The 27,224-nt window shown below is 36.8% G+C and overlaps 1 protein-coding gene across 2 annotated transcripts in view; it reads left to right on the top strand.

Annotated features, from left to right (window-relative positions):
- The window catches only part of WWOX (WW domain containing oxidoreductase), a 469,077-nt gene that overhangs the window by 108,131 nt on the left and 333,722 nt on the right, over positions 1-27,224 (top strand). Inside the window, exons 7-8 of one of the 2 annotated variants that reach the window (XM_042877216.1) lie at positions 4,864-5,049; positions 8,672-8,936. In XM_042877216.1, the coding sequence (XP_042733150.1) occupies positions 4,864-5,049; positions 8,672-8,936 (451 nt within the window). The remainder of the gene's footprint in view (positions 1-4,863; positions 5,050-8,671; positions 8,937-27,224) is intronic. The other variant, XM_042877217.1, reaches the window with a different exon arrangement.

Raw genomic sequence — 27,224 nt, 5'->3', positions numbered from 1 at the left:
CATTTGTAATGTAATAATAAATATTATATAAATATTATAATAATAATAAATATTATTTATTATAAATAATAAATATATAATAAATATATAAATAAATATAATATATATTTATTGGGTCTAAATTTCTCTTCAGAAATTCAAATTGAGATTTTTGCAATAGTGGAAATTGCTTTTGCACCTACACTGAATGGAAAAGTAGGGGCCTCTCCAACTTTCTCATCACTTTAATGCTAAAAGTCTTTTTCAAAATTAATACAGGGAAAACCGGGACTAATGGATGCTTTCTGTTTAGATCTAAATCTACTGAGACCCTTTTTCCTTCTCCAAACTTTTATGAAATTGTGCACTCAAGATTTTATAGAGGTAATTAATAATGATTGAGAGATGGTTGACCTATATGGCATTATGTAGATGATATTTTATGAACATATAGGAGCAGCTGCTCGTAATTCCCATGTATTAGATATGAAGAGAGAAGCAGAACAATTTCAGTCCATTCCCATTAATCTCTTGGAAATGGGGCAGAAGTGTTTGCTGATCAACAGTGTCAAATCCTGCAAAGAAACCCAGTTGGAAGAATTTGAGAGAATTTTACTTGCTTATAGCTGGAGGTCATCCATCAGGGCTCTAAGTTCTGTTAGTAGCTTGACTTAGAATGAAGCCTGTCTGACAAGGATCCACTATTCTGTCAGCTGACAGGTGGCAACAGAAGCTATTTTTGGTATCTTTTCAGTCAGTGCTCTCAGAAAACGGGAAGTTAATGCATTAAGCATTCATTTTCAGAATTCATATATTTAAGAGGTGCTTTTTTGTGTGTGTTTCGATTTTCATCAAAGTAGTAAATATTTTTGAGTGGACGTTAGATCATACGTGGTGCCAAGATCTCCTGCTGCTCTTTGACTTTTAGCCTTTTCCTTGTCGCTCATTTTCCCATTGTTGCTTCTTGTATGACTGATAGAAATTTCTGGAGATGATTTTTTAACTCATTTTTGTTCTGTTTTGTTTTCTGGGGAGCCGTATGACTGCATTTTGGTTATCCTTTTTTGTGAATATAGGCATTTCCTCACAGAAGTACTTGCATTTTCTAGCTCTGCGAGGAAGCAACCTGGGTGTTCAGAGTTATGGGATGGAAAAATGTGGTGAGCTGTGACTTTGCTTCCTTATGGAAGAGAAGTCACATCTCTCTGCCTTCTTTACTGGCCGTGACATAGGTCTACAGTTGCTTATGGGACTTGGGGGATATGGTAAAACCTTTTCTGTTGAATTTCAGTGTAATTCCAAACAGTGTGAACTTTTCAAATCACTTGAGAAGTGCCCCAGATGGTGTGACATTCTGCTTCATGGGAAGATTTGAAAGTATTCCCTTTGCATAATTTCTGGTTAACTATTTCATTGCATTTGCAATGGGAGAACACCAAAGCCATGAACTCTGTTGACATTTTGGCGGTGTTTGTTTAACCTCCTAGTGCACGGGCTGCATTTGTTGAAAAATATTATTCTTACCTTTGCAAATCATTGGTAATTAATTCCCTTGGAAATATCTACTGCTGCACATAGCCAGGCTTGGGAGTCTGCTGGCAGATCATAATTTAACATCAGGTGCTAACCCAATTGATTATTACATTTTGTAACTAACTGATTTATAGCAGCAACTTCATTTCTGCATCTCTCTAATGTATTAACTTTTTGTATTTTAAAATAATGTGGAGCAGTTGGATTACTTTGTAGCTTCTAATGGTGAATTTAGCACAGCATGCAAGATCTGGATGACTTGCCTGATAGTAGGGTTAGTGATGTGTCGCAGGCTTGTGAAGTGCACAAGATATTCAGTAGTTTTTAACTGAGATATTCACAATTAAAAATGTCCTTATTAATTCTACATGCTTTTTAACTTTCAGTAAATTGTAGCCACAATTACCAACACAATGAGAGTTTTCTACAATTGCTGCATAGCTTGCAGTTTAAGCAGTATATTCTCTAGTCTCGGTCATGCTGTGAATGAGAAGAAACAGTGACTACATGCTATGGTGGAGCAGCTTATGTTCAACTCCCAGTACATACTTAAATTGTAATGGTAGAGCACATTAGCTCACTTGGTGTGATGTAAGTCACTGACTGAAGACATTTTAAGGAGACATAGGGGTAAATCTGCAAAACACTCTGGAAGGTTTTAACTATACAGAGTTTCCAGAAAGATCAAGTAGGCGTCGCGGTTAAAGGGAACACACTTAGTAATGTCAATACTAAGAAAATTTTCCATTACTGATGACATATTTTTGTTAGTCTTACTTGTTTGTAATTCTACATCAAAGGCACTACTTGAAACCAAGGAGGTTTTTTTTGTTTGTTTTGTGTTTTTTTTTTTCCTTTGGGCTCAGGAGGAAGCCTAATGTAGATCACAGCAGTGTTTTTAATGAACTTGTGAAATCAAGGTCACAGTTCTGCTATCACTTAAAAATACTCCCGTCATAAAGCAGAGCTGCAGTGCCAGATGTGTGGTGTGAATTGTCAAGTATCTTAAGAATTTTGTTCCTGCATAATGATACGTTCAGCGATACAGAGCTCTGCACCACTGAGATTAGAATCTGTCATCTGTGGCTGAAATTCATAACCATGTTATGACTGTTACAGAGGTGATGTGAAATAGCTATGTAATCTCATTCCATTCCTGGTGTGTGAATGTCCAGATCACAAAAACTTAGGTGACAATTTTCAGTAATTGGACCTTTGCTAGCAGTGAGATATGAGATACTGATAGCTTTGTATAGATGGATCCAGACCTGAGAGGTGGTTCTTTCTGAGCGGAGATGATGCACAGCAGCAGTAGCTGCTGGTACAGCCCTTCAGGTTTCTTTTCTGTGACATTTACTAGAGAAACCACTTTTAAACCATTTAAAAACACTAATACTGATTACAAATATAGGTATTACTTTTTCATTAGCATACTTACTTAAAATGTGTCTGTATTCATTTTTAAATTTCTTCACAGATTTTTAATAGGATAGTGTAAGTATTTTTAACTTTACAGTCTCTTTAAATGTCATTACCTTTATTAAAAAAATAGAACAAAATATTATTCAGAAAATAAAAAGCTCACGACTGAGGCATAATTTTATTTCTTTTATAAAACCCTATTTAACGCACTTACAGTTTAATAGTGACTACCTTTTATAGTTTTATAATTTTAGAATCCTCTTTTTAATTAATTGAGCTGGGAGATTTAGGTATAGAGCACATATTTTGCCTCTGGTAGTTACTGTGTAATTAGTATTAATGAAGGGTATTACAGTCTGGATAGGTAGAATATACCATTGCTTCATTTGTGGGTCTTTTCTGTCTAACTGTGGTCTGTTATTTCATACTATGTAGTACAATTATCGCGTAAACTTAAAATCTTTCTATCCAAATGTGCCACATTTGCTTTCTTAGGAAACGATGATGATATTTTCTACATTACTGCAGTACTCGCATGCCCCAGTTCGTATACCAAAAACAGCATCTATGCTGAAGAAATTTGTTCCTTTTCCCAGGAGATTTACAAATCAGTAAATTAATTCTTGCCAGAACTTTTCGTAAACTTTCAGAAGAGATGATGAATCATCCGAAGTTTCCCCACGTGCATTCTCAGCCTTCGTGAGGCTTTGTTTTCCTCTTGGCAGATGGATCTTGAACACGCAAGATGAACTTGAGTTTAAAGAATTTTGATAAAATATGCCTCAAAGAGTTGGAGATCTTTCTTAAAATGCGGTCTTTTGTACCCCAGCAAATAGCCTGATCGCGCAGCGTTGAGTGAGACGGCAAAAGCAATACCTTTGTGGAAAGTGGTTTGAGCAGAAAGGGAAAACCTTGCCTTTAAAAGAACGGTCCCCTTTTATCTTCAGTTTGTTTTGCAGACGCAGCACGTATAGGAAGTTATTACATGTGTATCACTGCCCAAAAGGAAAACCAGAAATTCAGCACTTCAGAAAACAAGCTCCCAAAACACAAAGATGTTTCAGCCTGCATCTGAAGCTTTTTGTTATTTTTTTTTCGAAATTGGCACAAGTACAGATATTAGATTCTTAACTTCTTTTAAAGCCAGATGGTAACTTCCAAACAAGGTCACAGTTGAAATTCGGTTTAATAAAGACATGTAGTTTTCTGCTTTTGTCAGTGATGATGCACAGATCTCAGCATTCAGCTAAGGTGCGCATGATTCTGCTGGAAATGTTTTTGAAATCTGGACTATCAAAATCAGGGCTTTTAAACGTGCCTGAAGGTTCCTAGATTCAGTCAGGTCTGTTTGGCAATCTGTGCCTTTGTTTTTCATCTCTTCCACAATTCCTTTTGCAGATGTTCAGGAGCAGAAGTGTGTGCCCTGTTTAGCCATTAAGGAGAAGATCTGATGCTGGATCTCCTCTCTTCTTCATGAAGAGCTGTGAGGAGTGCTTGAACTGAGGGCAAGCAGCTGCTTTTCCTAGCTGCGCTTCATTTGTTATCTTTAAACATAGGGTTTATGTTTGGTGATTGATTTTGCGTTTGTCACAGGATTTCATCCATTGCAGTGAAGATGAAATAAGCTGGAACAGGCTACTACCCACACAAATGGAATGATATCAGTGTTTTGGTGTTAGAGTTGCACTTAGTTCTTCACTAAATCCCAGTGGTGGCAAGTGGCACCGAGTGCCTCATCAGTGCCCTGTGGTGGGCTCTGTGTGGAACCAGCAGCGGGCAGCCCTGCCCTCCTCACACAGCTCTGCCCTGCAGAACAGAAACCTGCACCCATGGCATGCACTTGATTGCCACAGGAGTTCAATTAAGTGCATTTCGCTGAGCTACCTTTCTCTAGACAGTTTTAACCCGTAGTACTTTTAATTGTTCAAGGCCTCTTCACATTCTGGTCTGCAATGCCGCCATGTTTGGTGCTCCATGGAGTTTGACGGAGGACGGCCTGGAGTCCACCTTCCAGGTGAACCATTTGGGGCACTTCTATCTCGTCCAGCTGCTGGAGGATGTCCTGCGCCGCTCCTCCCCTGCCAGGGTGGTGGTCGTGTCCTCAGAGTCACACAGGTTGGTTAACATTATGCTGTGGTTTGGGTTTAGCTGAGATCTGCCATCCTTACAGCAGAAATGGTGATGGCAGAGCTGTGTAAGTTCTTATAAGCGAAAGGCCCCTGTCTAAAGCATTTGTTGTTTGAATAATCTCTTTAAAAACAGCATTGCCAATGTCTTTGGATTTTGCTACATTGCCATATGTAAAGTGTGCTCTAGTTTGTAGGTATTTTTTGATCATTCTTTGTATGAATGCAGATTTTCACCGCATATCAGACCACTTATTGATTTCGCTAGGAGATGGAATAATAATTGATTAAATCTGAATGGCATGACCTATATTGATTTGTCATTCAACTACTTCAACATCTTACCAAGAAGAATGTGCAGTTATTTTAGTAGGAGAAACAATGCAATTAAAAACTACTAGATGAAATCCAATTGTTTTGTAATGAGAAATTAGGGAATTCAATGCAGACATTAGCTGTATAATGTAACTGGGAAATAGTATAGTTAATACACATTAGAACACTGGCCATGCCTCTTTTGGTGAAAGTTTTAATTAAAATATTAGTTGCTCATATTTCCTACTGTCATGAGAAGTGCAAAACAGATGTGATGAGGTTTGCCTTATTTCAATTGTGCTGGAAGTGCTTGTTTTAATAACTGGGAAGAAGGTTTTGATATAAATCAGAGAATTAGAGAGTTCCTTGTGCAAAATAGAGGCCCCAGTTCTGAATTTTAGAGAGTGCAAACTTGTGGCTTCTGATTTAGTTCTGGAACTCTAAAATTAGACCCATAATGTCTAGCTTTAAACATTGTTGTTGATTTCTGTTTCACTTCTGGTCGTGTGTAACATCTTTAGCAAACCCAAAGAAAAAATGTGTGAGCGGTGAGTTTTTTCTTTTTTTTTTTTTTTTCTTTTTTTTTTTCCTCTTTCCCTGCCTTCATATTTCTGAAATGTTTTAGTGACCCAGCATGAAGCTTATTTTTTTAATCATGTTTCCATAAAATACAACCCCAGGGACCTTGTGGAGAGAGACCAGCCAAGGGTCAGGCTGAAACCTTTATCACTTCCAAACACAGGGGCTTATGGTATAAATGACACACTGCAGATAGATTTACTTTTACCATTTTAAATTTATGATGGCTGAAATGAAAGAAGCAATAGAAAACGCCAGTAATAATCCTCCCCGGTGTTAAAAGACATGAAATGTCTAGTAATTAGGTGGTAACAAAATCTGGACATCCTTATCTTTGCAAATCACACCAGGTCTGTGAAAGCAAGTAGCAGAGTCCTGTTAGGAGTAAGGGAGGCTACTGCAGGGCAGGCAAGATAGCTCTAGAAATAAATCTGCCAAGTCCAATCACTTGCCAGATGTGGATGGCACAATGGGATACGTATAAATGAGCTGTTATTTAATGGGAGATTATGTTGAATTGTCAGCTGCTTGTTCCCCTTTGTAAGTTTGCATCTGATGGTATTTTAAGTGACATCTTTGTTTTTCACTATATTAAGTGTTATGTATAACTAGAGCTTACAGCTCTGAACATCTTTATCTGTTTTTTCAAAAGCATTTTTTGAAGAGTTCATTGCTAATTTCATTAGGTCAACTGAGGTTTGTAGAAGCCAGTCAAAAAATAAGCAACAGCCTATGCTTGAGTAAAATAATCAACACATCTGCTTGATTTCCCCCTTCTTCCAATTCATGTCATATCTTAGCATTTAAAACGATCGTTGTAAATAACTCTGGTTTTGCCCCTAATCAGTTTAATGGCAAGAAGTTGATGTAAGGAGTTAGTTTAGACATTAGGTATTATTGGATAGTAGTACTTTCTGACCTACTTGAGAACTCTGTGCCTTAAACTATGTTGTAAAACAGAAGTGTTGGTATCTAATTACTTCCATAAACCTTGGCTAGATCTTTTAGCTGGAGTCAAGACCCCCTGTTAGGGGAAAAATAAAGTCCCACGTTTGTGGAAAATATTATACTGGACTGCTCCAAGGCAAGATATTTATTTGCCTCTCTGGTTCCTCATTCTTTTCACTTATCTGGATTCAACACAAATGAAATCTGTTTAAATTAAGCTTTCCATACTCTAAGCACATCATATGAAAATCAGAATAATAAGTAGGTTGACTTTCCTTCTGTCTTTATTTCTGTAGTTAATTTGATTGTACAGTCCTTATCCTACTGAATTCAATGAGATTGCTGACATAAGTAAGATTGACTCACTTGAAGGATGGGACTCAAATTATGCCCGTGTGTTTCCATTGTACAGTATACAATAAGTATTAAGTATTTTATTTATAGATTATTTTTGGTGTCCTAAGTGGTTACTTGAGGAATGAATATAGGAAATTCCTCCCAGAATAGCCCTGTTAATTTCAGAGATGTCTGTTATCTAACTAAAAATTATGATTTTTTTTGTTTGTTTAAATTGAAGGGCCTATTCTGCAAGATAAAGGACATTCTGGGTTCCTCTTGAGTTCAAATACTGTAGTTGCTTTTCTCTAAATGTATTATAATCCTGCTCTCAAAATGGAAGTAGAAATTCCAGCTGATCTCTTCATTTCTGGATAGGAGATGCAAAATTAGTAAAGATATTTTAAAACATTTTTCTAGTGTGTACTATAATGTATAATGTTTATCCCTGTTCTCCCTAGCTGATTCTGAAACCCAGTATTAAAAAGAGCTTGCTAAATCTGTTTTATTTTTAGTAGCTCTTCTGGGTGGAACATGAATCTGTAACTAAATATAGTATTATTTTCTGATACTAAGATAATCTAGTAAATTGATACATCAAAATTGTAAGAATTGCAAAATATATGATACGAAAAATTCCTTCTCTTCATCTAAAAGTCTTTAAAACATTCCCTACTTTATTTAAGAAAAAAAAAAAAAAAAGAAAGAAAAAGAGAAAGAAACAAACAGCTGGTGTTTAATGACTCTGTCAGACCCAATTAAAAAACATCAACTAGTTACTTTGATTTGTGTTCAGCCATGCCATGGGTATACTTAAAAACATTATACTCTGCCAGAACTCATTTTGGCTTTGTTTACGTTTGTCTTTTAAACATATAAGACTATTGATGGCGAGTTGCCAAGGTTATAACCCCTTTATATTCATCAATTTTTAATCTAAAAAAGAGTCTAAGAGGTAGTGAGACTCATCCATGGTTACTTCAACACTTAAATGAAAGTGTTCAGTATATGATGAAATAATCAGGGGAACGGATTAAATGAAAGGATGCTGTTTTTCTCTGCTTCCATTTTATTCTGCATTAATTCCTGCACGTTAATTGTGCTTTTGTGGAACTATGGCACATTTTCCTTTTTTGATTAAAAAGAATGTAACTCATAAGTTCATAAAATGCTTTTAAACATTAAAGCCTTTTTTTCAACTTGTTTTTACTTATTATATGTGTCTGCTAATTATTCACTAATTTTACTGCTATATATATGGGGCTATTCCATGGGCCTTGAGCAGTTTCCAGTAGATACTTGCAATTGCCAAATAAGCTGATATTTTATTTTGGTTCTGGCCAAGTTCTACTCAGTTATCTATGTTTTATGTTGTTCTTAATGAGAGCAGAATTAACTCTGGGGTATCTAAGGTACATTTACTGTTTTTTCAGATTTACAGAGATTAAAGATTCCTCTGGAAAACTTGATTTCAGCCTGCTTTCTCCATCTAAGAAGGAGTACTGGGCTATGTTGGCCTACAATCGTTCCAAACTTTGCAATATACTGTTTTCCAACGAGCTGAACCGACGCCTTTCTCCCCATGGGGTGACGTCTAACTCAGTCCATCCTGGAAATATGATTTACTCCTCCATTCATCGTAACTGGTGGGTGTATACCCTGCTGTTTACCTTGGCTCGACCTTTCACCAAATCCATGGTAAGTGAATGACTTAACAGTATTTTACACATCTTCAATTTTCAAATCAGGGGAGTAAAGTTATAAAATTCCAGATGTATGTATTTGCCTCGACCTTTTGCCTTTTATAACTACAACCTTGATTTTAATGACAAACATAATGTCAAGATCGTGAGTGGTTTAGTAAAGGTTACTTCAACCATTTTAGATTAAATTTGTCAATCTGCTGTGAAGGTACCATGTTGGGTGGATTGAGTGACTCCCACGTTTGAATATGTGATTTTCACTTGCTCTGATTAAGGTATTTGTGTATTTAAGGTGTGGGATAGTTCAGAGTCATTTCTCTGTTCAGTGTATGTAAAACATCAAAAACTACTTTGGTTTTTAAGTGGAATATGCTTGACTGCATTTTTTATGTAAACAGATGTCCTAGTTAGAAAAGATACTACAGACATTATTAATGGCTGAGGAAAGTGCTTTCAGTGGTAAAAGCACCTTCATTCATATTTAAAAATAACAACAATGATTTTCATGATTCTTTTAAAGCACCAAAGGCAGTGGGGGTTTTTCCTTTGTCTTCACACTGGTCTTTGGATTGGGACAGTAATGTGATGAAAGGCTGTGCTATTCTTTCATACCCAACATTATGGAGCTTCATTATATAAAACATTTCAGCATCTGCAGTGCTTGGAGGAGGTTGCTCTTATCTCTTGATCCTCTGACACAGGATACTTTTTAAGGAGTCCAAAAATGACTTGTACTTCATTGAGAACTGGCTTCTTTTTGACATTGTTGACTGTTTCTTATCCATTTATATTTTCATGACAAATAATGGTATTCCCAACAAGGGAATGAGGGGAAAGAAGTCTCCCTTACTATTTGCTTCTAGGACTCAGGGAAATTAAAAAAATAATGTCTATGCAGAATGTAGCTAGCCATAGCAATTTGGTCAGGCCGAATAAAGTCCCTTTTACAGAGGACTTAATGACCAACACAAGCAGTTGTTTTGTAATGTCTACTATGTCCTGAGCTAGCGATAGAGGCCGAATTAATTGCTTTTATTTGAAAGAGAGCAGAGCACAGAAGCAATTGCTGCTGCTTGATCTTACCTGTAGAAGTGGAGCAGGCGATCTTAAATTTTAGTGAGTTAACGTAAGTGGAAAACAGAGTATTTAAGACTCTGCTTATGTGTCCAAAAATGAACAGCTTTTTGAACAATACTGGATTTTCAGTAATGCTAATGGAACAGAACTATAAACACCCTTTCAAGCATGGATGTACTGACAGTGAGGCAGTCGGAAGAGTCTTCGCACTTCTACCCTCAACCTGCAGTTTGCAGCCAGTATGCATCCAAAACCTATTTATGTCTGTGAGTTTGGTAAGTGAGCATTTTGGCATCTTGAGACAAGTAATAATGTTTTTCAATAGCATGTTTTGTGACCAAAACCTTTGGTCACAATGTCTTTGCTGAGTTAAGGATAGTTTATAAAACAAATTCATTAAGTTCTACTGAGAACGGATTAATGTATGGTATTACCATCCAGTGAGAAGGATCCAGTCTGTGGAGCTTTTACGAGCTGTTAGTTTTATTTCCTCTGACATATTTTCACAGAGGAACTTGTTGTGTTTGTTGCTTATGTAAACTTACCCTCTAGGGATCAAAATAAAACACTGATGTTCATTTTGAAGTCTTTACATTGATAGATTTTTTTGATATTGTCTTTTTATTTATGAGTGGTATGTAGAAGAGAATACAAAATACAATGCAAAAGATACCTACGCTGAAGATCAGTGCACTCTGCTCTTAGCCTGATTGTTTCAGTAAGTCCTTTGGTGGTGAACAACAGTAGAACAAGGGGCAGCAGGCTGAAACTGGATCACAAAAGGTTGCATACTGACACTAGGAAGAACTTTTTTACTGTTGCAGTGACAGAGCACTGGAACAGGCTGCCCAGAGAGGAGTCTCTTTCTCTGGAGATAATTAAGACCCACCTGACTGCCTACCTGTGTGACCTGCTGTAGGGAACCTGCTTTAGCAGGGAAGTTGGACTCAATGACCTTTAAAGGTCCCTTCCAACCCCTACTCTGTGTTTGTATGTAATTCACAGACCATTTGAGTGTTGTGATGATAGATACGGGTGAGGGTAAGCATCAGTCTTGTAAGTCTTTGTGCTGTTAATTTCTATATATTAATTTATATCACTAATTTTCTTGCTAACTTTGCTGAGGGCTTCCTCTCAGTGTTTGTGAGACATCTCACCCCGTAGTTTAGGTGAGCTTTGTGGTCAGAGTAGTTATCTTAGAGCTTGAAGCTGCAATCCTGAGGTTACGAACTGTACGTTCTTGTGATTTGCAACGATGTCTGCATTGCACAGTGCAGAATGATGCAGCAACATTTAAAGAGGTTACTACTGAGCTGAGTCCAAACCAGGAACTGGGTGATCCATATCTGTGTGAAAAAGGTAAGGTTTTTTCAGCTCAGGGAAGGTGACCCTTGCACATATGTCTGTGCCAGTTTTGTGCTCTTAGCCAATAACTTTTACTGCATGATTGTGGCATTTGGAGACCTAACCCTGCTGGAGCCAGTGTGAAGTTTTTTGAATTATAGTCTCCTGGACTTTGTGCAGATACGTTCACACACATATATATGCAAATGTATGCACATACACACATGTGCATGCTGACTGGAGTTGCACGTAGCAAATTTTAGCTGTGGTGTTTTACAACTATTTTTGTAGTAAAAGTTGTTAATAAAAAATAATTAGATCTTTAATTTGTATTTTACAAAGATGGATTTACTACATTTTGTGAGAGTGATGGATTGTTAGATTAATGCACATAGTTACAACTCTTTTGGAAATGAAACTACAGGAGGAAATTAGGAAACACATTTGATTCCCTACTAGTTTGTTCAGAAAATATAACTCTTATGTTCTGCCCTGGCTCTAAGCTGCTATGGAGAGCATTAGATTTTTGTGCCTGTGACTTGGTTTTCATTATTTTCTATGGCTCTTATAAAATTTTCTGTATGAAATTTCTCTACTACAAATCGTAGCAGTTCAGTAATTAATAGTTTTATTTCCAAGGCTGATCAAGTATACTGTATATATCTGAAAACATTGTTTTAATTGTAGTTGTTCCCTTCATGAATGTTGAATAGCTCCATGTTGGTTTCCAGGGATGTAATATTTTCTCCAGAAATGCGTGTTTTTACATAGCATGAAGCTCCATTTTTGGGAGAGCTCATCCAGCCTATGTAACATGGCTCTTGGGATACTCAGTATGGCAGAATTTAGCTTAGGAAGTACTGCTGGTAGCTGTTCAGCTTTAATTGATACCCTGAGGCACTGAGATGAAGTATTCTAGTATCAAACTTTTTATCTGTTTGCTGTTACTCGGTGCAACTGTGGTGACTCAGTTTCAATAATTAGGACACTTTAAAAGTCAGGTAAGTTTAAGCTCCACTTAAGGAATAGCATTGAAGATCATCCTTCTTAACTCTGGACTTCCTAAAAAGAGCAAATTACTTAGATACCGACCAGTGATGAGTGGTGCCCCTCAGGGGTCAGGAATGTGTCCCCCCAGCCCAAAGAGCCAACCGTATCCTGGGCTGCATGAAAGAAAGCATGGTCAGCAAGGTGAGGGAGGTGATCCTAGCCCCTCTACTCTATGTTGGTGAGACCTCACCTGGAGTACAGCATTTGCATGTGGATCACAGTACAGAAAGATGTGGACCCGCTGGAATGTGTCCAGAGGGGAGAGACAAAAATGGGGATGGAACACCTCCCCTCCAAGAGCAGGCTGAGAGAGATGGGGCTGTTCAGCATGGAGAAGAGAAGGCTCTGGGGAGATCTGCTAACAGCCTTTCACTGTCTGAAGGGAAGCTATTAGAAGGAGGGGGACAGACTCTTTATCAGGGTCTGTTGTGATAGGACAATGGGAAATGGTTTCAATTGCAAAGGGGAAAGATTTAAGTTGGATACAAGGAAAAACTTGTTTGCATTAAGGATAATGAAGCACTGAAACATGTTATCCACAGAGGTGGTAGATGCCTGGTCCCTGGAGACATTCAAGGTCAGGCTGAACCAGGCTCTGGACAATCTGATGTAGCTGTTGTGGGGAGTTGGACTACATGTCCTTCCAATGATTCTGTGATATGATTGGTCTTTCTCTCAAGGATGAGGCTTTTAGGTATATAATTTTAGTTGGTTCTGTTAGTGGTTCATATCTTACTGAAAGAAATGCAACTTTATATTTCTAAAACTGTTTGAATGCTTATAGCTTAAAAATTATGGTTTGTTTGTGCTGCTTATAAATAACTTTTCTGTTGAATCACAGAATGCTGTCTGGGAACTTTTGAAACATAATACAATATTTATATTACTGATGCATATAGGTGTAAAGGAAGTACTTATATTAAGTAGAGCACTGGAAACTGAAAGACTCTTCATCCTTCCTTTTCCCTCCCCCCCACTTTCAAGACCTAAAATATACAAGGATTTGTTAGAACTGGAGAACAAGTATTTTTTGTAGAAAGCAATAATTGTGAATAAATTGCTGTTTTATTACTATAGCAACTGCAGCTCTACTAATGTTGAAAGGATCTGTCTTTTACTTACCTCTTTATAGTTACTCGGTAAATTGGAGAAGCTTACCATATAATTAAGTGTAAATTGAAACAAGCACCCACTGTAAATAACAAATTGGAAGAGAAACTCTGAAAGGAACATACTCACAGGCCGTGCGGGTGCTCAGTTGGTTTGATCTAAGATTTGGATTTTGTTTTCTTATGTGTTTTTTTCTTTCTTTTTTTCTTCTCTCTTCAGCCTCTCTTTCCCTTTTCCCCTTTTTCTTTCTCTTCTATTCAACAACTAGGTAACTTCATTTGTTTTAAATTAATGTTAGTCATTCAGAGTCCATTTGATGGGTTTTTTTTACTAGTTACAGAGAAGAATAAAATTAAATAAACGTATCAGCTTTCAGCTTAAGCTCAGTGTTATCTAATGTCACCTGCAGATAATTTTGTGAGTGTACAATAGCATGTAAAATAAGCAGATTGCCATTATCACACACTTGTGATAGTCTTATGTAGAACAAAATATTTTTGTTGGCAGGTAACAGAGCAGAAAGAGTATCTTGTGCTGGAGTAGCAAGAGCTTAACAGATGTTTCAGTGAACTAAATTTTCAAATCCTTTTACATTAAGAAATGGCTGGGGTTTGTAGAAGTGCTGAGGCTCTTGGGTTACATTTCCTGTTGCAGTGCAAAGCCAGCCGTTGTACTAGAATTTTAGCAGATGTGTTACATCCTTTTAATGATTGGGAATAAAACATTGGTCCTGTTGCTGAGAGATAAATTACAACTAGAAGAGCTCAACCTGTCACCCATAACCCTCCAGTTAGCCACAGTAAGACCATTCTGCTCTTAATTTTTCAGTGTGCACGAGGCTGATACTTGATCTATACTTTGATTTCCATCTCCTCTCCCAAAGACAGTAGCTTTTCAGAGTTAGAGTTTGTATTTAAAATATTTGCTATTGAGAATTATAAGGGAGAGAAAATTAAGGGTCCCAAATTCCTCTGCATGTCTTAGTTGATGTAAAATGATCAGTTCTTGGTGTTTGGTGTTATCCCAGGAGTGTTTTAGGCAATTGACAAGTATTTCAGTGCTCATATGGGCAGGAGGAAGCCCCCTGTGCCTACAGCTGGTTCAGTGACAAGAAATGAATCTTCACCTACAGAGATGTCTTGCTTCTTCTTAATGGTCACTCACATCTGTTAGCTTTGATAGAAGCCCAAAAAAGGTCTTCTGTCTTATTGTCACTTTTCTTTCTCCTCCATTCTTCCCTAAGAAGCTGGAATAACCCTTAAGTTTTCTCGCTTTAAGTAAGAATTTTTGCTGTCTAAAGATCTGTGTGAGCTTTGTTGAATTGGTCTTGGCTTCTGTTACTGAAATCACAGCTCAGGCCAAATTCTGCCCTCAGCCATGCATGTGCAACTTCAGAAGCAGTCTTGGGCAGGGTGTTTCAGACTAGAATTTGGCAATCATTTCCTTTGTAGGACTTACCTGAAAATTCGTTGGGGTTTCTTGAAAAGCAACGGGCAGTTCATTTTGAGAAGACTCTCACAGTGTATATTTGATCTAAATGGCAGTTTCTTTTCCCAAATGGAAGTTTGGGCAAAAGGTGAAAGAGAAAGGAAGAGTGAAGGGGTCTAACTACTGAATATTAGCATCTGTGTGGAGTGTATTATTTATTTTGAAAACATTATAAATCACATATGGAATTCTCCTGTTTTCTTGTATTGATGTCTATCTAGAGTGTAAATTTTCAACTGATTGATTCTAAGCAACAGCTCTCTTTTTTAACACTCAACTTTGTGGAGTGTAGCTCTACTGACACGGAGGGACAGATACTTTGCCAAACCTTGACAGCATATGCCTCTTTGCAGAATGTTGTATAAATTGAATGTATAAAATTGGCTGGATAGGGTAAAAGGAGAGAAGGCAAGTGTGGAAGAATAATTTGATTGATTGCAATAGGATGGTAAAGTAATACCCCAAAGCAGTTGTTAATCATTTTGAAAGGAGAGTAAAAAATTCTTCCATGCACTTAGAATTTGTATCCTATCTAGTAATAAAATATCATATAAACTAGCTTATTATCAAACCTACGTATTTTAACTTCCTGCTAAAATAAGTGTGGCAAGAAATATGAGGGTAAATTAAATCGGTCCCCCGTAACTATCACCACAGGAATGGAAAGTCATTGTGAAAGCCTATCCTCGGGCCAAACAGACCAGCTCAGGGTCTCTGTGTGCAGAGCAGCTCTCAGGGAGAGTGGTGGCCGAGGAATTTGCTACGTCCTGCACACCCTCAAAGCTCTTTGTGGAGCAGCTCTGTTACGTCCCAGAGTTTTGTGGGGGAAATAAGGAATTTCTTCCTCTCTCCCCAGATCCTTGCAGAATTTCAGAATGTCCTGCCAAGTATGTGGGCTGTAAGGCAAGCATAAGATTGGTCCATAACGTTTTATGTTACTAGTAATTAAATTATAATTTGAAATTAAAAAGCATATTTTCCTATTTTCGGCCTGAAAAAACTTTCTTGAATTAGAAAGCTATTTATACACCTTGTGGAATGTCTGCATGCAGGTTTGTGTTGACCACAAATACGAATCTGTGCAACCTCACATCCAACCCCCATCTGCTCTCTGGCTTGAAATCTGGAAAAGATTGGCCTCATAGGTAGTCAGAAACATAGAACAGAACCTCTCTTTCTGAAATCTATAGAAAGTCAGTCATATTCAGTTAGTTATTTTCATTTATTGATTTAGATTGTAACACTTCCTAAAAACAAACTTCCTTTCTGAAAATGGAGGGTGTCAGATCTGTGCATGTGATCTACTTTACAAACACAATTTTGAGTTCTCAACAAAAGACCCTTAAAATTCGTTTTATTTTCCTGCTCTGGTACGATTTGTCCATAATTACTTTCTCATATGAAAGTCCCAGACTTTCCTTCACTGTAAATTTTTGGCTATGCTGTTTTGTAGTGCACCAAAGAATTCAAGTTCCTATTTTTCCTTACTCCTTCTCTTTTACTCACCATAACTTGTAGAGCATGCTGCAGCTGAGGTCCCATGAAGTCTCTGAGCTGTTATCCAGCATCAATCTACTCAGTATATTTGAGAAACCATAAGCAAGGAAATTTCAGTTCTATGTGAGTAGAAGTGCTTGGGTGACAGGTAAAATGTTGCAGTTTGGCAGAAACAGCTGAACTGGACATTTAGTCTTTCTTTCCCCCTTTAGTTTTGTATGTCATTACTATAGAAGCTATTACAAATTTGCCTCATCCTTGGAGTGGTGTTCTTGAGAACCCTTGCTGCACTCCCAAGCCCTTCAGTTGCAGTCTGTGCAGTTACTGCAGATGAAGAGACTCAATCCTGTTTGTTGCCCCAGGGTTTCTCATTCGTGTGCCTTAGCAAGGTCACTTAGACAGTTTGTTGTAAATAACACCATAAGATCCAGACCTCTTTAGTTACTAGCTAGCACATAAATCACAGATTATTCATTTTCTTTAATAACAAGAGAATAATAGAGATAAAATTTTTATGAATGAGGTATCTCTTATTAAAAGCAGAGTCAGTGCAATGTGGCTCATTTGTAATGATCAAATGATCTGTTGCAGATAGTCTAAAAAGTTCACAGTCTCAAACATTCTTAGCAATAAAACTTGAGCTTGTATCTGGCAGTGATCTGGTAACCACTTTTTGTTTAAAAAAAAAAAAGTGGACTTAGAAAACTCATCTAAATTAATTATTTCTAACTTTTTAAAATAAAAATCTACTATCTTAGTAAGTAGTTTTATCTCAACCCATGAGTTCTAATTCAGGTTTTTTTTTATTCTCTCCCCCCATCCCACTGGGAAGCAGGGGTGTGAGCAAACAACTGTGAGGTCGTAGCCACATGCCAGGTTAAACTGCTACATTCATTGCCCAGGGAGGTGGTGGAGTCCCTGACCCTGGAGGTGTTCAAGGAATGTTTGGATTTTGTGTTGAGGGACATGGTTTAGTGAGTACTATTGGTGATAGGTGGATGGTTGGACTGCATGTTCCTGAAGGTCTTTTCCAACCTTGGTGATTCTGTGATTCACCTGTTGAAACTGCAGCGCTGTGAATCTCGTGACATGTAAAAAGAAAAAAAAAATAAAGTTAATATGAGTTAAGATGTAAAATGGCAAATCTGTGTTCCATTTAAAACTGTTACCATCCGCCATATTGTAGAAGAATGGCTTAGTGATGGAGAGGTGGGGACTATTATGAGCTGGTAGCTTGAATCAGTAGTTTTGCTTCATTAGTGAGCTTTTCAATTGCTCAATTTTCATCTGCTAAATCAGGTTTCTTACTGATGTTTGTTCCAAAAGCTTTTTCACTAGTGTTTTGTTGCTGTTGTTTTCCCAGTATAAATCTTCAGTTTGTTGCAAAAATGACAAATTGCATTCAGACTCCTCCTGTATCCCTAAGCTTTGAACTTGGGGTCTTCTTGTCCAGATCTTGACTTCTTATACAACTAGGCAACAGTCATCTTTTATTTCTCCCTGGTACAAAAACTTCTGGATAGCTCTTTTAAAAAAAAAAAAAAAAAAAAAAAAAAAGCAAAGCAAAGCAAAACTGCTGATCTATGCATCTACTATTCAGAAAAACCAAAGTTTTTGAGCAAAGATTAATTTTTGTCTCTTTGAACACTGAAAGTTAGACTCACATGCCTCAATTTGAATGGTAAATGATACGTAAAACTCATTAAATTCTATAATTGTGCATTGTTAGCCTGTATCGTTTTGGAAGTGTAACTCTCAGAGCAGTATAAATCTGTGGATTCTAGAACATGGTTTATCTTTCCCTACATTTGGTGAAGTTATTTATGAATGGACAGATGTTCAGGAAACCCCAAGCTTTTATTGGCTGTGTTTAGAACAGATGAACTACCAAGTTGTTTAAAAAAAAAACAAAAGGTAGGTCCTATTTTACAGAGCTATCATTTAAATAATGTTCTTTAATTGGAGGATGCAGTGCTTAGTGACATGACCATTTCTCTAGAACTCCTTGGATACCTGAGATACTTTACCATAACATGGTCTTTTCATTTCTCTCTCTATCGCCTTTGAAGAGGTGCCATACCGCTTTAAACAGTTCACCAATCACTTTTGTATGATGGTTTCTCTTTAATCATTTACATTTAGAGAAAGTTAAATATTCCTTAGGAAGCCAAAGTAATCTAACAGAATGTATAGTGTTTGTGCAGCTGGATATCTTATTTATTTGAATTTCCCATGGAAGTCTCTTCTGACTTGAGAAAAAAGATGGAAGAGTAAACAGTAAGAGTGCCCAAGTAATCTGAGCTAGAAAGTTCCGTGTTTTAGAGCAAAGTCATTTAAAAAGTATATTTTCAAGGTCCAAAAATAATACAGTATATCAAACACAGTGTACTACATGATGTTTTTTCAGTATTTTCTCACTATTTTTACATATATATGTGTGTATGTGTATGTAGGTATGTATCTATATACATGAGAAATACATGGGTTTTTAATATGTTTAATGCTCCTGAATCAGTGAGTACGGAGTCTGTTTTCCTGAAAAATGGATTCATCTATTTGTGTTTTTTTTTAATTTCTGTGTGATGTGTCACTCATCATCATGTTGGCATGTCCTGGACATAATAGCTGCATAAGTGAATTAACGTTCCTGAAAACTTACTGGCAAGAAAGCTACTGAAAATGTACAAATATACGTGTGAGTCTGTAAAATTTGTCCATCAAGGCTTTTGGGAGGCTTCTTGCTGTGAAACGAGTAGTGTTTCTTATTGATGACAGTTTTCTCTTCAAGAGTTTATTCCAGTATGTTTGTGTTTGGATACATATATAGAATATATATATTTTTTTCCTGATGTAGATGTGAGGGGAAGCGCGTAGCTTATTTGTGGGTGTTACAAACATGAGTGTAATAATTTTCATGGTTCTAAGGGCAAGACTTAAAAAGCAGGATGTTCCTTGGCCAGCTTGGAGCATTGGCAAGATTCCCACGTGGAGGGAAATGGTCTGTGGTTGTTGAGACTGTTGTAGGAAGAGTGTTTTTACTTTTTCCACTGGGTGTTCACTCGTGTTTTGTAGTTCTCTACCTTTCAATGTATATCATTCTCTGAGATTTGTTGAAGAAGACAGATAGTTAATCTAGTTCAAATCCTGAATGTGTTCAGCATTAGTACAAATGTTTTTTACTTTTTCCTAGGTAAAAAAGCATGCATGTGTTTGTAGAGAAAAGTGAACATCATACTTAGTTCAGTGTAGATACGCAAAGCAAATGATCCAATGCACATTAGTTTAGCTATAATCTGTATGAGGATTTGTAATTAGCGAGTTTCAGAATTTGCTTAGCTGTTCAAGTTTCCTTGCAATATTGCAGCATTTATATTTTCCAGTTTCTCTATTTTACTGTCTCTAGTTGTTAGAATGGTAGCATCCGTGTTGGTTTTTTTTAGTAAGGAGGATGACAGTAAATATAAACATCATAGTCAAATTCCATCCATTATTTTAGTGACAACATATTTTTGCAATTACTAAATATCACTACGGATATAGCATAATCTTCTATGCGTGCCAAAAAAATCTATAGAAGGCATTTAAGGATTTTATTAATTTCAAAAGTGTCACACTGAAATGAGATAAAGATAGCAATGTTGGATGATGAATCCTATATAAAACTATACACATTTTTGAGATACATAGATAATCATTTATCTTGAAAAACAAGATCTACTTGTCCTTAATACACAGGGCTGATTTGACAGTGCTGCAGGGCCCATCTTTTATAGCAGTACTAGGGCTGACATGTCTAGAAAGACTTCTCATAAATTTTCTGCCTCTGAGGACAGTACTTTAATCTATGTGAAATGGATATTGCTCTTAATTCAGAAGAATTTCAATTCAAGCATATAAGTTCCACCTTACCATGAGCTTGTTCATGTTGGGTCCCACCACTGTTCGACTCTTACTTCTAATAGATGACTGTGCATACAAGTAGCTGGTGGGTGCTTAATTGGACATGAAAGTATCTACTCACGTGTTGGGTGCCATACTTTCCATAAAAGGAACACATTTAAAAATCCTACTGAAATAGTGCACTGTTAGAATTTTCTGACTGAATGCTATAACCGCCATTATGGAAGGTTATTGTTGAACATTGCAAGATTACAAGCTAAAGCATTTTAGTACTTGGAAATGTTAAGATTAGTTTTTTTTCACTCTGATTTAATACTTTTGAATGTGGGCATTTTTTTTCTCTTAGGGTTACCTTGTCTGCCACCATAATCTATTAATGAATGTAATTAGTTTTTTCTTCATTTTGCCAGAATATTGTAAAGAATATTTCTTTACACTGAACAGCACTACAATTAAAATGTTGTCCTGAAATGTCAAACTTGCCTTATGATGAATACTACCAGTACAAGAAAACTCATTTAGCACTTCAAATAAAACAACTGTCTTGGCAGGTTTTTATGGTAATGACTTTGTAACAGTGTCATTTAGAATCTGATTGTCTCCTTATGTCAAATAGTTCATCTCATCTGCTCACCTGGTACAGCGTCGATCTAGCAGTCTTAATTAAAGGAGCAGAGGGAAGATCTGCAAAGGATTACTGGTCATCCTGTGCCTTCTAGGAAAGGAATTTCTCCACTAAAGTCGTATATCATGTAAACTGAAAGTGAGTTAACTTGTTTTGCCAAGAGGAAAGATATTACTTTGAGTTGTGTGATTTTAGAGTTACGCTGATGCCGTTTTCTGAGCTGGTGTGTAAAAAGTGAGTATCTTTCCCAGCTCTTGCACTGAAGGTAGTGGTTTTGTATTTGTAAGAAAAATGTACAGCTTGAGTTCTTCATTTCTTTGATGAGAAATGTATGTGATTTTCCAACTTTTAAGGTAACAATAGCAGAAAATATCAACGAAGCTGACAGTTCCACTTGTAGTATTTTTTTTTTGTCTTCTTTTGACTTTATTTCCAACAAAGTATTTAAATATGAAATATCATCTTATGAAGCATCTAACCTCATTTTTGATGTCTAGGTGAATGTTTATTCACTGGACAATAATGTGATATTTTAAATGGCCTTTGTCGAAGGCTAATTGTGCTCTTTAGTGTACAACACAGACTTTGCTTGTCTTGTAAAATCAAAAACTGTGCAAGTACACCTAAGGTTTGCAAAGCTGGACACAGTTGAATGCTTTTTCTGTTGCTAGGATGGAACAGAAAACTTTGTCACTGTCAGTAGTAAGGATTCCTGTAAATGCTAAATAATATATTTTTTTAAGTTAGGGAAAATATTTTGCCATAAGAATTTCTACAGAAAGAACAAAATTTCAAGGCAATTGCTTTTCATTTTTTCCTTATGAGTCTTCCTTATTGTGTGGAGCTTAAAAGCTCGTGGTTTGTGAAATTAAAAAATGTACTTTTTTTTTTTTTTGAGGTAAATGTAATAGACTTAAATGAAGAGATGCTGTTTCCTCCTGATAACAATGTCTGTTTTTTCCTGTAAATTAATATTGTTGGGATTTTTTTTCAGTAGAAAAAATATGTTTTCAGTGAAAAATATTGTCCTTCCCCTCCCCTCCCATTGTATTTTCTTCATCATGTAAATAGCTAGAGAAATGATTTTCAAATTACTACAAAGGACAAGTTGTTGGATTTCAGGCTCAGGATAGCAATCTTTAACCTCACAGGTAACTATTTCCAGAATTTCCAAGTGTGGTCATAACTCCATTGGTGCAGGCTGCTTGCGGTTTTCAAAGCAGCAGATCTTGATGGCTGCCAATTAGGTGTGTTTACATATGTACTTCTATTTCCCCCCATAACAACACTGGGAACACGTGGCAGGATTTATATTGACACCTATTCACTGTTGTTCAATTCTTCCTTTTATCCACGCACTTCTGAATTATGAATTGGATCAATCCTTAAACCTTTGTTTGTTTAGGGAAGGTTCTTTTTTTCCTCTTGGCACTCCACATATGCACTAGGAAGCGCTGGTAGTTTCAGCTGCATTTAAGGAAATATTGTTGCGAGGCTTTTATGTGCCGTACTTCAATCAGCTAGTGCCAGCAGTATCCCAATAGAAAGACCCTCAACAGACCATTTTCAGCATTTTGCTGCAATTAAACTCCTCTGGTTTTAGCCCTCAGGCAATTTAGTACCTTTTTACATATGCACATTATGAACTTTTGACCAGGGCCTGGTAGTCATATATTAGATAGAAGCTTTTGAAAGCAGCCTTAACAAGTTCCTCAGAGTATTACACTCGGAGTCAGTTGTGGAAAAGGTAATTTAACCAACTTGCAGTGAGGCCATTCAGAATCTTACTGATGATCCTAAATATGTCTCTTTTTTTCCTTGTTTCCTCTGGAAGCTGGTAGCAAGAGCTCTCAAAGAATGTGATTGATCTTTTATTCAGTAGCTAACGAGGGCTGTGATTCTATTAGTGCTCTACAAGGCAAGGGAACAGTGATTTAATGAAGTGTCTAGTGAGCTGGTCATAGATTTATCCTGTTGTCTCTAATTTGCAGCGCCGTAGTGAGTGTAAAAGAAACTGCGCTCACGCTGCCATTAGGCAGGTATTTCCTCAGTAAATTGTTGTAAGGTCAGGTGTAGTTATCTTAGGAAAGGCAATGCCTTACCTCCTCAATGTCTCAGGATGACAGCCGCTGTGCTGAGCACTCGCTGGAGCGGAAACAAGAAGATCAGAGGTCCGTCTCCAAGTCCCCCTCAGCTGATGCAGGAGCAGATGAACTGCCAAGTAGGACTAATAGAGTCATAATTGGCGATTAGAACTGGAAAGGTGCAATAACATCTTAATACAAACTGGCGTATTTTATAGTTGGTGTCAGTTGTTGTAAAGTTGCATGGTAGCCTGAACTAGTTATGTTTCTTTTTTTCCTTTAAAAAAAAAAAAAATGAGGCGCTGCATCCTAACGGCAGCAGTACAACAAAAATAAAAGGACATCAAAACTTGAGCTGCTTTAAAGTGACACTAATGTCTTTAGTACATTTACTTGGGCATGTAACCTGTCAGTCTTACTCAGAGATGATGTGGTAAAATTTGCCATAGGACTATAGATAAAAGAATCTCATAAATATGCTTTGTTTTTCACCTAATTTTCACTAAATGGTGGCTTTTATTTCTGTTTACTGCAGGCCACTGACATTTTGTTCTGTATGTCTTTGCTAAGAAGAGAGATTATTTTGATGCCTATGGGATAGCAAATCTCTTTTGCACTGTAACGTTTTTCACATACCTCTGAGTCCACGCTAGCCAAAAGTGACCAGTTTCAGGAAGAAATGATCTTGGCGTGAATTATTTAATAATTTGAGAAGTAGGAGAATTATCGTATACATTTCCAGGAAGTTCCCCATTTCAATCAAAATGTGATGTAGAATAACAAGGAAGCAGATTTCACGTGTGGTTCTTCTCTAGATTAACACAGAACAGTAGATAAATGATCATCTTGAGACTTCTGTGGTGTTTCCTGGTAGCAGATGGAGAGAACTCCATGTGCAAAAGTGGTCAAAGCTGACAATTAGAGGGGAGGCAATCCCACATGAGAGTGTGGGAGCATTTGTCCAAATGTGTCTTGTGTGTGTCACAAGCCTGGCTGGGATCACAACTTTGTATTCCAGTCTGTGTGAGTATAAGGAGAGAAAGTGTTTCTGATGCAAAATGTATTGAATCTGATTTAAAGCAAACTGCTAAAATCCCCAGTGCAGCAGGGGAAACTTGCATTGTCAAACAGTAATGGCAAAGCAGTAGAATGATAATTTGTACCCTCGTGTAATTACAGAGTGGGCATCACCAATTGTTTGTCACGTGCTCAGATTTTGTCTTTTGCAAAATAAACGTATTTCCTCTTGGATAGGCCCTTGAGCCCCTGAGAACCTGGGACACTGTGGGATGTCACCTGGGCCCTCTCTTAAATATACAGATGCAATTAGTCTAGAAAAAGAGGTACCAGGCTTTTAAATGAACTGCAAGAGGTTTTAAAATAGCAAGCCAAACTTTCTGATTCCCTAATATTGACACTTGTGTCCTTCACAATCTTATTATAGTATTACTCTCTGCTGATCTACCATTTCATCAAAAAGTCTACAATAGAACTAAAAATCTAAGCCTTTTAGCCCATAGATCATTGCACTTGGTAAATGGCTTATTGTAGATGAGATAATGTGGTTCATAGCACATCCAAATCAATAAAAGGCTAGTCTGAACGTAGTAAAGTGCTCTCGGTCTGATTCTTTTTATTAAGTATATCTGCCATGAGAAAAGTGAAAGTTTTCAGTCCTTTTTGCTTAGTTTCATGTCAAAGAGTCATTGCTTAAATTTCTGCATAGCAATTTCCTTTTGTTATGAAGATCTTCCCATAGTATTTTGTTTTATTTATATAAAAATGAAATAAATTGTATGAAAAATGATAAAGTTTAGATTCTAATGGGGCGTTCTCATTCATATCCCATTGAAGAAATTGAAAACTAATTCATTTGATGAATTATCAGTCATCTTTGTGAAATAAATACTGTTCTTGAAAAAGTAGATAAGTCCAGATTACCAAAACCTGGCGACTTCAGCAACAAGTGGAAGTGGAAAATAATTTCATTTAGTAGAATTATGGAAAGTGTTTTGAGGACAAAATGGATGATACAAAAAGGGGTGACATTCTAGTAGTGGTTAGTACAGGTCCAGCATTCACCATTAATCCTTCGAACATACTTTTTTTTTGAGTTGGTGGCTGGTCTGTGACATAACAACAGAAACTAAGGCAGTAATACCACTTACTGTGTTATCTGAAGGTTTTGTATGTTAACAGCGCATAGCGGTGAAAGGGGAAGGTTGCTCCACTGGTGATGTGGCTTTTACCTGTCCCTCACATCTGGGAAGTATCTTCGCAAGCGTCAGACAAGAATTGTGCTTTTGACAAGAAACAGCAGTACAGCACATACATCTTCTACATAGCAGGTGTGGAGAGTTTTTTTTGCCCATCCTAGCTGAGTTGTATTAGATCCTCAGAAAAAAAATCAGTAGCACAGTGGGAAATAATGGCTGTTTCTGCCTTCAGACATTCCACACACTTTTTCATTGCAATTTTGTATTTTCCTATTTACATCCTGCACATCTGTAGCCACAGAAAGGATAAACAGTAGTGAACAAATGCTAAAATGCCAAGCTGCTGAACCTGAGTGAGATCTTGTCACAATTCACAGCTTCTCTAATGAGTGTTTTGAAAATCTCTATTCAAAATCCAATGAATAGCTTGGAATTTCTTGCAAACAATAAAGTCAGATTAACTGTAATTTCCTGTAGAGAGATGCTCTTAACTTATAATCTTTGACCATGTTATTGACCAGTATGTGTTTGCCCTTGTTGTTAATAATTTATCCTTCGAAAAATCTATGTGCATTATAGTCTTTGATGTTCTCACAAATTTCAAAGCTGAAGATGGTATTTTCTTTTCCCTTTTACATATTTTCTTTCTTCTAAAACAAATTTTAAAAGAAAAGAGGCTGAAAAATCATTTTAAAACTTTTTTTTTCTTTTTTTCTTTCTTTTTTTTTTTTTTGAGAGCTTACAGTTGACACCTATCCTTGGTAATGAGAGCTGTACATTCACACACTAAGAATATATATGAATAAAAAAATCAAGGCAAGCGTACTCTGTACTCTGTAGATGAAAAATATTTGAAAACAAGACTTAATGCATCTAGTAGATTAAAACAGAAATTAAAGACTTTGGAGTAAGAAGAGATCAAAGGCTGTCTTTTCATTGTTCTTTTTATTGTTTATTGACTTCAAAAAGACTTTTTAGTTTAAGCTGACTTTAATGTCTCTTGAATGCTCTTTTGTAAAGTGACTTTGAAAACTCGTGGATGATGTCTTCATTAAGTGGGGAAAAATCTTGGTAAAAATATAACTGTAACTTTGCTTTCATTATAATAGAAAGAGATAACATTTTGCTTAATTAAGGCCTGTTTTCTCTCTGTTCTGAATTTTACGACCATTTTTTTTCGTTGAAATTAGTGCTGATAAAAGCCTGAAGTAGACGCTGCTAAACTGAAACTCTTAGTTTTCAAGAGAAATACAGTAATGTGAGCTGTTCATCTGTATTTGGTAGTCAGTTAATCAGGATGTTGCCTGGTCTATAGTAGCTACTTTAGGAAACAAAAGAAAAATCCCAAACCATGTCCAAATTGTGTTCATTCTAAAATAAAGTGCACTTTTTTGCTTTGTTGGGAATGTTAATTTAGAGACTTTCTGCTCACATTCTGTTCCCAAATATCTGTGCTTTTCTTCCCAACCTCCTGATGACTTGATGAAGATAAAGATCATAAATGTATGGAGCTGAACTGATAGACTTAAGGATACTATGCTGAATAATTAAGAAAAGGTCCTTTGCACAGATTTCTCTGTGCAGTGTTGTGTATTTTGCCCAATACTTGGAGGTCTGAAAATGCACTTCAGGAGGAAAACTACCTTGGCCTCTGCACTCTGTCCCAGTTCATCTTTTGAGTATGCTGATAGGAGACTCAGTTCATTCCATGTTTAAATGCAAAGAGGATTTTTCTGGGTTTCATGAAGAATGTATGCCATCTTCTGTAAGAAACTGTATGTGTAGCAAGCTCAATGATTCCTGGTTGTGTGAACACGTTGCGTAATGTAGGTGAAGTGCCTGCTTTCTTTTGATTGTGTTTGCTAATGTTGATTGAGATATGTCCATTTTTC

Source organism: Lagopus leucura, unplaced genomic scaffold (assembly GCF_019238085.1).
Source record: "Lagopus leucura isolate 7727_CA_CO unplaced genomic scaffold, USGS_WTPT01 Super-Scaffold_100017, whole genome shotgun sequence".
In the NCBI taxonomy this organism is placed as follows: domain Eukaryota; kingdom Metazoa; phylum Chordata; class Aves; order Galliformes; family Phasianidae; genus Lagopus; species Lagopus leucura.
Note: the sequence above shows the minus strand (reverse complement) of the source record. Positions and strands in the feature narration are given on the sequence as shown.